We start from the raw sequence: 11,687 nt of genomic DNA, 5'->3' as shown, positions 1-11,687 counted from the left end.
TTGTTGATCAAAATAAATTGAATTGTAAAATTTTCATATGCCTTACAATTAACAGTAAAAAATGTGGGTCTCATTTGAAAAAAAGAAGTGTGTATCGCTCAGGAAAACTTCTTACATGGTATAAAAATCTATACAATTTAACATAATAATTTGGTCTATGAGCATATTTAAAATTATAATTTGAATAAATGTATTATTAAAGAAAAAAATGAGGGTGAGCATGCTGGTAAATCCCTCTGTATATTCTTGTATTTAATTAATTGGCTCAATTTGAATTAAAATGTGTTCCGGACATAATAAGCATATAAAATCTCGTATCCATGTATTATTATTTATTAGTAAACGCCAAAACTCTATGTAAAATTAATTTTTAGTGTGTGAAAATCAATTGACTAGTAATTTCGGTTTTTTTGTAACAATTGTAACTGCTTTAAAAAAAATGTGACCTAAAATTGAATTTAAGATTTTTGACTGAGGAACAAAAATTGTTAATTTTTTGTCCATTTTATTCAGATTAATTTTCAAATTTTCATGATTTAGATGAATTTTAACAACTTATGAAGAACTTTGTATTACAATTTTTAATTTTGAGCTTATTTTTCACGTGAAAAGATTTCATCGACATTTATAGAAAAAAAAAACTAAAAAGTTAAAAATTGAGAATATCTATAAATAGGTATTTCAAAAAGAGACAAAATATATTGAAAATTTTGTCATGTATGGAAAATGGTCATATAAGTGTAGAGGAAAATCATTATTTTATTAGTTTTTGAGTTACACCAATATACCTATGCTTTAACTATCGTACATTTTTCATATTCTATATCAATATATTTAAATTTGAATTATGAATATGCTCTATTTTTACACTTTTTGTTAATTAATTTCTAAGTAAAAAAATAAAAATCAGAAAAATGTAACTGTCAAAATATAGATAATTTAGTGACGAATTCAAATCTACTTTCAAAATTAAGAACAGAACATTATATTGGGCGAACTGGCGTAGTGATTGAAGTAGTGAGCTATGTTTTCAACCGAAAAAGAATCACGCTCCAGTCCCCTTATGGCCTTATCTAAAGTTTGATAATCCCTACAGTCGATCATTTTGGAAACGTACTAAAAAATTCTTCAGACGGTTATTGTGCTGCGCGTAGTTCCGAGCAATTGCTGTTGTAGTGTTGTGCAATTGTAGATGCTTTCATATGTGTCGTTAATATACCGTAGGTATAGGTACAATCTACAACAATTATTTCTATGCTCTGTCGAAGGTGTATGATATGTATAAAATTTATAAAACTTATGAAATTTATAAAATGTATAACATTTTTGAAATAATCGTACAAAATTTAATAAAATGAAATGGTCAAATAATAATTTGTATCAGCTACACATTATTAAATTATTTATGTAAGAGCCAAGAGGTATACTATTATGTATAAGTTAAACTTTTGATAAATATTCCTGTATATATATTATGTATAAATGTATAATAGACACGGAAAGGCCAGATGGGACATGTCCACCCTTGGGCCTCGACCCTCCAATTGACGCCCTCAAGGGACAAGGGTTGGTTGTATTTAGATCGACTTGTTGAGTTTCTGTTTCACAGTACTTTCACAATTATCAGGTTTTTTTTTGTTTAATACATATTATGCATATTATAATACATATTATTTTGTACTTTGTAAGTTTGTTTGAAATATTATTTTCTTTTTGTACTTAAATATTGGCAATCTTTTGTGCTCGTACCACCATCAGCCATTGTTATAATCTTATTAAAATAAAATAAATAAGAAAATCTAGGAAAATATTTAACTTTTTATAAAATGTACATACAAAGTGATTTTATAATAAGTTATAAATTGACAAATGACAAGTTATCTATTTCCAAAAATCGTACATTGTTTTTACTAAAAATAAATAAATATGTACTTATATAAATTAGTCATATTATATTATATGCCATATTATATGGATTACGGATGTGGATACGGATTTGTGGGAATACGTGGGAAATAGTTTTATTTTATTGATATTTTACGCGGGAACCGGCCCCGTGTACCTATCATCGGTGTTTGGTCGCCGGTGATTTATTCGGAAACATTCAAACATGACTAATAAATATTAGGTATATTTCAAATTTTCAACGAGTTGTATACAATGGTGTAATCAGAATTCGTTGGTCAGACTTAGTTTCAAGGTATAACCTTTTGAAGATTGAAATTTTGAGTATTTTACGTCTACGCAGATTATTCCACGAATCTACTCGAAAAAGTACATTTAAAACTTTATTAAAAACTAAAAAGTGTGTAATTTTTATATTTTCATGTATACATGCATTTATACATGTAGGCAGGTACCCATGTTACATTATACATAGTGATGTTAAAATACGGTATTTTATTATTTTTGTATTATACCTTGTATTATACGTGTATTAAACTTTGTATAATACTGTTGTATTTAAATATGGTATAAATGTATTATAATTGTTTGTATTATACACATTTTATACGGTATAAAATCCTGTATTAAAAGATATGCAAGTTTGAAATTACATATATACAATTTAATCTTGATTACTCAACCATTGTCCATCCCCTATTTGAACATTGAATCTTATTAATACAAACAAATAAGAAAAATAATATGAATTAAATTCAAAAGTAGGTAATTACAAAGTCAACAAGAAAAGTAATAAGTAACAATTTTAATAAACATAAATTACTCGTTTGGTTTTTTTTCTAAATAATAAATAAAATAAATGTTTAATGTAAAAAAAGTAACAATAGTAAATAGTAATACTTAATAGCTAATAGTAATAATTTTAACACTTTAGTCTTTTAGTTTCCTTTTTAAATGATAAGTAAAATATTAAATAAGTAATAACTGTTTAATATAAAAAAAAAAAAATAATAGAAAATAAAATAATTAATGCTTAAAAAAAAGAAGTTTTATTATTTTAATTTATACATTATAGTATTATACAGATCACTATGGTTGGACTTTTTATGATATAAACCAAATTTTTTTTTGGTGATCGGTGGTCGGTGGGTGGTGTGGGAGTAAATGTTTCAATCTATACCCCCCCCCCTTCGCTACAAACATGTCCAAATTACGCCACACTGTACGGTGATCCCAGTTAGGTGGTTTGGACTTTGACCATGTGGAAATCCGGTCTGGATCGTTAAAAAGATTACACCAATATGTTATATTCTTATACAGTACCTAGTTATAAGTACCTATATAGGTAGCTAATATATTTTTTTATTTTATATTTTATATTCCGTCCGAAGATAATATTACGTCAAAAGTGTTGTTAAATGTTGTGTAATATTTACATAATTTCATTCACGACCGATGGTGTACACAGGGACCAGTTTGTATACACATCATCATAATTCATAAAATCATAACAATTAGGTAACGATAATAGTTAGGTAATTATTATGTTTTATACTTTTATGCCCTTTGGCACTCTGTGCATTATCGATGCGCGCGTCGTATTATTACTTCCTCCCCACAACCATCACCTAGAGCTCATAATGCCACCCTTCGTACGAGATCATACTCAAAAAATAAAACACCCCCGGGCCCAGACGTCCGTTGTCATTGTAATTTTTTTTTCATTCATCAAACCCCCGCTTGGTTACAGCAGCCGTGGCCCGAAACTATCCTCCACACTCTACAGACTATATAGGTGAGGCTACAGCTCTAGCCTCTGAGCTCAACCAGGCACCGGGTACCGCCAATTAATAATAATAAATTATAGTACGCGCGCCAGTCGCCGCGGTGCCCGGCGTGATTGTCGGTCTCGTATTATCGTTGTTTTCCCAGTATCCCATTACCCCCTCGGCGGCACTGCGGCGGCAGCATCAGCAGCTGCGCGAACGCGAAACGATATCGTTATAATAGTTATTGTTATTAATTAGGTACGTAATAAGACGTAACAACATATAATATTATAAATGTCAAGAATCGCGAGTGGCGACGTCGTCTGCCGTCGGGAACCCGCGTTGCTAGGTAAATAGACAGTCCGTCATATTCTGTCGGGAAAACCGTCGCGACCGGCCGAGATAAAATATCTCTAATCGGCGGTCGCCACTCGCTTGCATGCACCGCGACGATGTACCTCGGCGGTGCGGATCGACGGCGGCGACGACGACGACATGAATGCGATTGCGATTGCGATAACGACTAACGACGCTTTTGGACGAGTGCCTTTCAATCTACGAGGGTCGCGAGTGGCGTTTGGTGTCTGTCCCGAGTGGGTAACGAGTAACGACGACAACTCAGCGGTTCGTGGCCGGCGATCGTAAATACGACGCGTGTTATCGATTCTCGGCCGGCTGCTCTCGTGATCTCGCACGACCATCGTCGATAGGTATTGGTCGCGTCGCAGGATGATTGAAATCGGCGGTGTACAGTTTCATCTAGAGTGCCAACGTCGGAGATAAAAACCCTAGTAACTCCCACGTTAAATAGTAGCGAAAAACAAACACACCGACAATGTATTTGGACGACGTCAACGGGACTGCTCAAACCGAAGGTATGGCCTCACCTTTATTTGTCATTTACCGTCCGTCCGACCGACACCGATATGTATCTATATACATATATATATAGTATCTAACAATGATGACCGTGTTTCAGGTAACTACAGTTGTTACGACGGAGGAGGCTGCGGAAACAACACAGCTGTAGCGCCGTTAGGTGCAGTACTGGACTCTATCACCGTGGCCATGCTCAGCCAGACTTGTTTACATTCGGTGTTCAACCATCCCTATTTTCATTTTTCTCATGCCATCATGTTTATTTGCTATATGCTACCATTTGGATCTCCTTGTCAGTTGATTCTCCTCATTCGCATTGGCCTGGCTGGTGCCACTACCATTATGGCATTATGGGCTAGGAATGTCCAGTGCTGGGTTGACAGCCTCTTGTGGAATGCTGCATCTGCTGCTGTCAATGTCGTACACATTTTAGTGTTATTCTATCAACTGAGGCCGATCAAATTTAATGATGAATTAGAACTAGTAAATGCATTTGATTTTTGTCTTAAAAGGATTAGTTTTCCCTCTAACCCACACATAACACACCAAATTTGTGTTAAGCAGTACCAAAGGTGTGTTATTAGATTTAGTATAATAGTGAATTGACCATCAAACTTACAGTTAAAATTGTCTATGTTCCTACATTGGCTTTTTTATATTTTAATTTTTATTGAAATTAAGAGTATGTCAAATATAATAATTTTAAAATACTATTAAAAATTAATGTATTGTTAAAAAATACAACATAAGAACACAGTTAATGTTTTTTAACTTAAAGTTTTATAATAAGTGAAGTCACTCTAATACTAAAGCTAACAACACAAGGTTGGTTCTGCTAATAGACACAAATAGGGGAGCTTTAGGGGCTAAGCCCCCCCCAAACATTTCCTACATTTTATTTAAGCTTATTCAATATTAACATAGTAAGGCTTTAGCCCCCCCCCCCAAATCCCAAACGCTATTTAAGGCTATGGTTCTGCTGAACGCAAATAAAATTTGCTATGTTGCATGTGGATCAGAGAGAGAATACAAATTGTGCGTTGATTATTTGATATTTTACTATACATTTTTTAGGTGTACGAAACGCTTTTCTACCCTTTAAAAGTTAGCCGTAAACAATTTAGTAAAATAGTTTCCTGCATGAAAATGATACGGCCTCTAAAAACTCTTGAGATATTTGCTGAAGAAAAAGTAACGAGGGTCGACAGCTTATCGTTGGTGCTTTCAGGAAAGTAAGTGTAACTCAAGTCTCCTTATAAATAAATATTAATAAAATTGTTTTATACCCAAGTGCTATGACTTAAACTTAGCCTATACATAATAATATGATGATTACAATAGTTTAATATTAGTAGTATAAATTGTATTGTTACATGTTTACAGTACAATAGGTAAAAATATTATTGTCTCCAAAAGCCTAAGTTTTATGGAGTAGTCAATTGTCCTTATACATATTTTTCTGTATTAACACATCACATTTTAACTTAAATTAATACATATTAAATTACCAATTTAAAATACTAACTAATATACCTACCTAAATAATTAATAAATTAATAACAATCTATAAACTTTTAACTTAATATTAAAAACAAGTTGGTAATTAAGAACTAACCATATTATTTGATTAAATACATGAAATATTACTTTTTAACCTTAAACAACGAGATGAATTCTTATGTTATTAAAATAAAACAAATTTTATGACAAGAACGAGGTAGCAATTTAGTCAATAATAGATTATAAAAATAATATTTTTGAATTATATATATTATAATATTGCTAATTTTTTGTTATTTTGATTACATAATATATAAGATTCAAGACATAAATGAATACATTGAAAATTTTAATCCGAGAAACATAAATTTGACTACTTAGTGTTGGAAATAAAAAATATTATTAGTAGTTCTGAAATTTGAACAGTCTTAAAAATAAAAACTAAAGGTTTTGCTTAATAATTTACATTATTCGTATGATCTAAGATCTCTTTGGACTGAGTATACGTCCTAATATTTAATATTAGTATAATATACTATATTACATTAATTCTTTTTCTTTTATGTTAAAGATTAGTAATATCACAGAACGGTAATGCTCTGCATATTGTCTTCCCATATCAATTCCTAGATTCTCCAGAGTGGTTTGGTGTATCTACTGATGAATTCTTCCAAGTAATAAATTATATTGTTCTATAGATATAGAAAATATTAAATAATTAAATGTAAAAATAATTTTAGGTATCAGTCACAGCTGTAGAAGATTCCAGGGTATTATTATGGCATAGAGACAAATTAAGATTGTCAATAATTACAGATAAATTTTTATACACTATTTTTGATCACATTCTTGGTCGAGATGTTGTAAAAAAACTTATGCAGGTACCTAAATATGTTAATGATGTTTACCATTTCCATTAGTTTATATGCATCACATAAAAGTATTAAACTTACATGAATTGTAAATGTGTTTTTAGGTAAGTGAAACTATGTCTAATGGCCATTTACCTAATCAGTGGTATGATGGAGAAGAAGCTGAAATGACAAATAATGTAAATGATGAGAAACAAACAGTTCTTTATTTAAAGCGTAACGGTGACGGACAAGCAGGCATTGAAACTATATTGAAACGAGAGTTACAAGGTATGTATTCATTAAAAAATCATAATAAATGGCTTTATAATAATCAGCTAATAATTGTCTATATATGTATATATTCATTATTTTTCATTTGAAGTTAGTTTAATGTAATATAAGTTGTAACTTATCTCTGTGATATATAAAAATAAAATAATATTCATTTAAAATTCAAACTCATAAAAATAATCTTTGTCAATATAAATCAAAAATGTTTAGCATTGTTTTAGCCAATAATAAGTTTGTTAAAATTAAAGTTATATTAGTTGCATGTTTGATATCAACTCACCTCCATGTACCAGATAAAAGATAAATAATGAAAAACTTACTTTATAAAGTTTTCCACCAATTATTTTGTCCAGAAAGGTACATTGAAAAATGTCTAAGGTTAAATATATTTTATTTTTTTCACTTATTAAACCTCCTATTATATTAAACTGATATCAATAAATAATATTACTTATATTTTATGAGTTTATTACTTAGTACAAAATATCAGATATTTTCACTATAAATTTATAGTCAAGTTATGTTAAATATATTGACTGTTTAATAATTTTTAATCACTAAACAAATAAATTGTGTGAAACTAAATTAATATTATTTTATTGCTTTACAATTTAAGTGTTTAACGCAACCACCAAAAGGTAAGCAGCATTTGTATTATGTGCTTTTTATTTCTATGATTTTGTATTTTCTATTCTATAATACATGATTATAACAACAGTAAATACTAAATTGCCAATCATATTAAAGCTGAACTATCTGCTTTTGGATTAAGTAATCTAATATCTATAGTAACATTCTTGAAATGTTACTATAAAGAATAATTATATAAAAAATTAAGAAGTATAAAAATAATGTTGTTGTAGTAAATAACTATTAAAATTGATTGCAGTATTGCACTAAAAAATACCAAAAATTGCAGTTAAAAATTTAAAAATTGCACTAATTAATAACTATGTTTTGTTATTAATATTTAAATTGTTATTAATTGATGAGATTAATTAATTTATCTTAATTTTATTCTTAAATAATATTTAAATTCTACAGATGAAATAAATATTTTATTTGTTATTTTAACAATCTATACTACACCTAACTCAAGCATAATTTAATTGGACTAAAAGTGTGTCTTCTAAATTTTCATGTTCAAATGTTCTTGTATTTGGAGCCATTAAGTAATATTATGTGAAAAAAACTGAAAAATAGTTGAAATTGTTTTATAAATAAGTAAATTCATAAAGTTGCAATAAAATAAAAAAAAAATCATAAATTACACTTAAAATGTTAAGATTTTAATTCATAATAACTTGAAACACATTTAAAACTTACTTAGCAATAAATTGGAACGGTAGAAAAACATTTTCAAATGTGATAATAACCTAGTAGTTAGGTATTACAGTTGAACCTTGGTAACTCAAACTCCGGTAACTTGAAGTGTCTGATTATAGAATATTATTTTCAGTTCCAATCATTCATTCACATATTTTAAATTACTTTGGCAACTCAAATTTTTCGATATGTTCTAATTTTTTTTTTTTTGGTCCCCTAAGACCACGATACCGAGGTTCAACTGTGTTACAATTTTGTCATCTGTTAGAAAACTGTTCACCATGATTTGAATATTATCAATTGCTTGAACAGTATAGAGTTTATAATTAATATTCTTTTTTTTTTCTTACATTATTTTAGTTAATGTGTGATTATTTTTATATGCTGGCAAATTGTTTAAATTGTTGGAACATATTTTTTTTACTTTAAAATATCTTTTTATAATTACAGTTTTTTTTTCTTAAGCATGTATTTTCACTTTAACAGTAATATGTTATCAAATTAGTTTTTGCATGATTTACTTGTGTTATTATCAGAGAATGAAAACGCATGTCTGGAACACTGTCCATTGATTAATGACCAGTCTTCGTGGTACTCGCAACAGACTCTACGTAACGTGTTGAGAACTCTACACAGATAGCAGCATTAAGTAAGTGTAGTTTGATTTTTACAGAATGTGTATATTGTTAGTTTGTTGGCTATTCTAAAGTATTCAATACCACGTTTTATGGTTGCGTGCTTGTTTATAAGTGTATGTCTGTATATAATTATACTTTGGTGAACTGGATAGATATTTTTATTTTTATTTATACAACATCAAAACATTTTGTATAAAATGTTACAGATGTGTTTGCATAAATAATATATTAATATATCAATGTTGATACCTACCTACTCTCTATGAGCAATGGTTGCGGTGGAAGTAGAGAATCTAACTAAAAGTTTAATTGACATATAATAATTATAGTAACTTAAGATTTAAAAGTAAAATACACACACCCAATATTTTATGAATAGTGTAAATACTTCAGCTGAATTGCTATTGCCTAATGCCTGAATGTAATCACTCTGCTCTGTATATTATGATAGAATATACTTAAAGAGTATCAATATAGCTTAAGGTTAAACAATATTTTAGTTTTCTACAGACCAAGCTGTGGTAACAGAAATATAAACTTAAATAAACTCAAGATGTCAAAGAAATATTGGCCAATTTTTCATTAGTATTTTGTTTGTTTAATCAATTAAATTTTGTTATAGGCGACCCAAATGGCTGGAAATTGAGTAGGATTGAAGAAGTCGACCACGAGACTCCAGTGTAAAAAATATATAAAATATATTTCCTTTAACAATTAATAATCTTGTGATCTTAGGATAAGTTTGTATCTGTGTTTTCTTTTTAACTCTGACACTTTGGTGTTGTTTTTAAATTTACCTCTGTCAGATTTGATTTTTGGCACCTATCGAATTTAACAATCACTGTAGTAATATCAATTTATTTTATTAACTATTCTTGATGTAAGATCAAAAAAAAAGAAATTTATTGACAATGTAATGAACCAAACAAATATTACTTGTAAGCTAGCTCCTTGTTTTCTTTGAGTAATAACATACATTTTGTTTTGTTTCAAAAGTACTGATATTCAAATGTTTTAATTAATAAATATATTACATGTTGTTTATTGTTGTTCAAATACTATAATGTATTAATCATTAATATGATAATGTATTACTAAAGTGATATTTATAAAAGTAACTAGTCCATTATTAATTATTATAAAATGTGTATGTAATTGTGTATAATATATAATATATAAAATTTATAATATAGAGTGTCCCTTGATCCTCAGGACTTTGTTTTATGCAACGTAAACTTATGAAAATCCAATTAAAACTACTAATAATTAATAATAATAATACTCCTGCTACCAAAAAATATATGAGGCATTGGGACACTGTGTTGTATAATTTTTATATAATATGATCCAGCTAACACAATATTGTGTTTAATGGATCATCTGGTACCTATTACATATTTTATTGTATGAATATTGTTATAATTTATAATAAAAATCATATTGTAATTGTACAAAATCTTGGTTTAAAAAAAAATTAAGTGTGATGAATGAAATAAAAATTTATGTTCAAATATTTTTTCTTTATATTATTTGAAACTATTAACTATTTCATATGGTCTGGATGCTGACTACAATGGTACAATAAAATGTCAATATTTGATTTATGTTTTGAGGCTAAAATAGCCAAATCAATTTCAAGTTATCTAGTCTATATTTATTTATTTATAATTTGCACATTTTCGTTATGTTTACGTCTTGTCAAAATTCAATTTTAAATTTTTATTTAAAAAACCGTGACTGTATTTTTAATATGTTTCAACTGTCATTGTAAGAATATATTAAAAGCCATGTATTAAAGAAATATTGGAAAGTAAAAATGTCCGTAAACAGCTAAAAAAATATTTTGAAAATGTTATGGTGCATAGAAACTGATAATATAAACACTCAGTGAAAATATAATGTTGTACCTTTTTGTATTGATATGTATTAGAATTACACCAAAACCATAATCGATTTTGTCAAAAACTAAAAATTCAAGTTTTTCCTTAAGGGTGTCGGTGCCAGTATTTCCAATTTTCGAAATTTCTATGCTATTTGAATATTATGTTTTATATTTTAGTTATTGCCTTAATTATAATACTTTTCCACTAATCTACAGCTCGATACTTATTTAGACGATGTCGATACGGTGTATTATATCAACAAAAATGACTTCACGGGAAAAACTCTCACGCCCTGTAGAATTGTCGGATTTCGTTCATTTGTTTTTTATCTGAAAGATGAGAAGTTTCTACAGGTCGGATCAAAGCTCGATCTTTTATTTTACTTTGAATAGTGGTAGAAAAATACGTTTGAAAAAGGACAAATATTATGCATTTTTCAAATGCATATTCCAGTTTTTATAATTATAGTTTTCAAAATCGGGCTTTGATCCGAGCTACAAAATGTTCTCTATTTTAAGATAAAAAAAAATTAACGAAATCCGACAATTCTACAGGTCGTGAGAGTTTTTCCTGTAAGACATGTTTTTGTACCAAAAAACGCACCGGCACCGACACCCTTTTTTTTTTGTATTCCCCAGCGTT

At 28.7% G+C, this 11,687-nt stretch overlaps 1 protein-coding gene across 2 annotated transcripts; it reads left to right on the top strand.

Annotated features, from left to right (window-relative positions):
- Window positions 1-3,778: 3,778 nt before the first annotated feature.
- LOC100161954 (blood vessel epicardial substance) lies at window positions 3,779-10,675 on the top strand. Of its 2 annotated transcripts, XM_003241840.4 has the most exons (8): window positions 4,106-4,549; window positions 4,654-5,036; window positions 5,628-5,785; window positions 6,625-6,727; window positions 6,794-6,934; window positions 7,030-7,195; window positions 9,061-9,173; window positions 9,785-10,645. In XM_003241840.4, the coding sequence occupies exons 1-7, from the start codon at window positions 4,510-4,512 to the stop codon at window positions 9,162-9,164; spliced, it is 1,095 nt and encodes a 364-aa protein (XP_003241888.1). In that variant the 5' UTR covers window positions 4,106-4,509; the 3' UTR covers window positions 9,165-9,173; window positions 9,785-10,645. The 2 variants fall into 2 exon arrangements, with proteins under 2 accessions (XP_001952663.1, XP_003241888.1); XM_001952628.5 differs by lacking the exon at window positions 9,061-9,173 and having other exon boundaries at window positions 3,779-4,549; window positions 9,785-10,675.
- The last annotated feature ends 1,012 nt before the right edge of the window (window positions 10,676-11,687 follow it).

The sequence above is a fragment of the Acyrthosiphon pisum genome, chromosome A2 (assembly GCF_005508785.2).
Source record: "Acyrthosiphon pisum isolate AL4f chromosome A2, pea_aphid_22Mar2018_4r6ur, whole genome shotgun sequence".
Classification (NCBI taxonomy): domain Eukaryota; kingdom Metazoa; phylum Arthropoda; class Insecta; order Hemiptera; family Aphididae; genus Acyrthosiphon; species Acyrthosiphon pisum.
The sequence above is the reverse complement of the archived record's forward strand: the minus strand, read 5'-3'. Positions and strand labels throughout refer to the sequence as shown.

Coding starts and splice junctions, on each gene's coding strand:
- LOC100161954 (XM_003241840.4), top strand. CDS start 4,510: ATGTATTTGGACGACGTCAACGGGACTGCTCAAACCGAAG. Junction 5,786..6,624: donor TCGTTGGTGCTTTCAGGAAA/GTAAGTGTAACT, acceptor TTTATGTTAAAG/ATTAGTAATATCACAGAACG. Junction 6,935..7,029: donor TTGTAAAAAAACTTATGCAG/GTACCTAAATAT, acceptor ATGTGTTTTTAG/GTAAGTGAAACTATGTCTAA.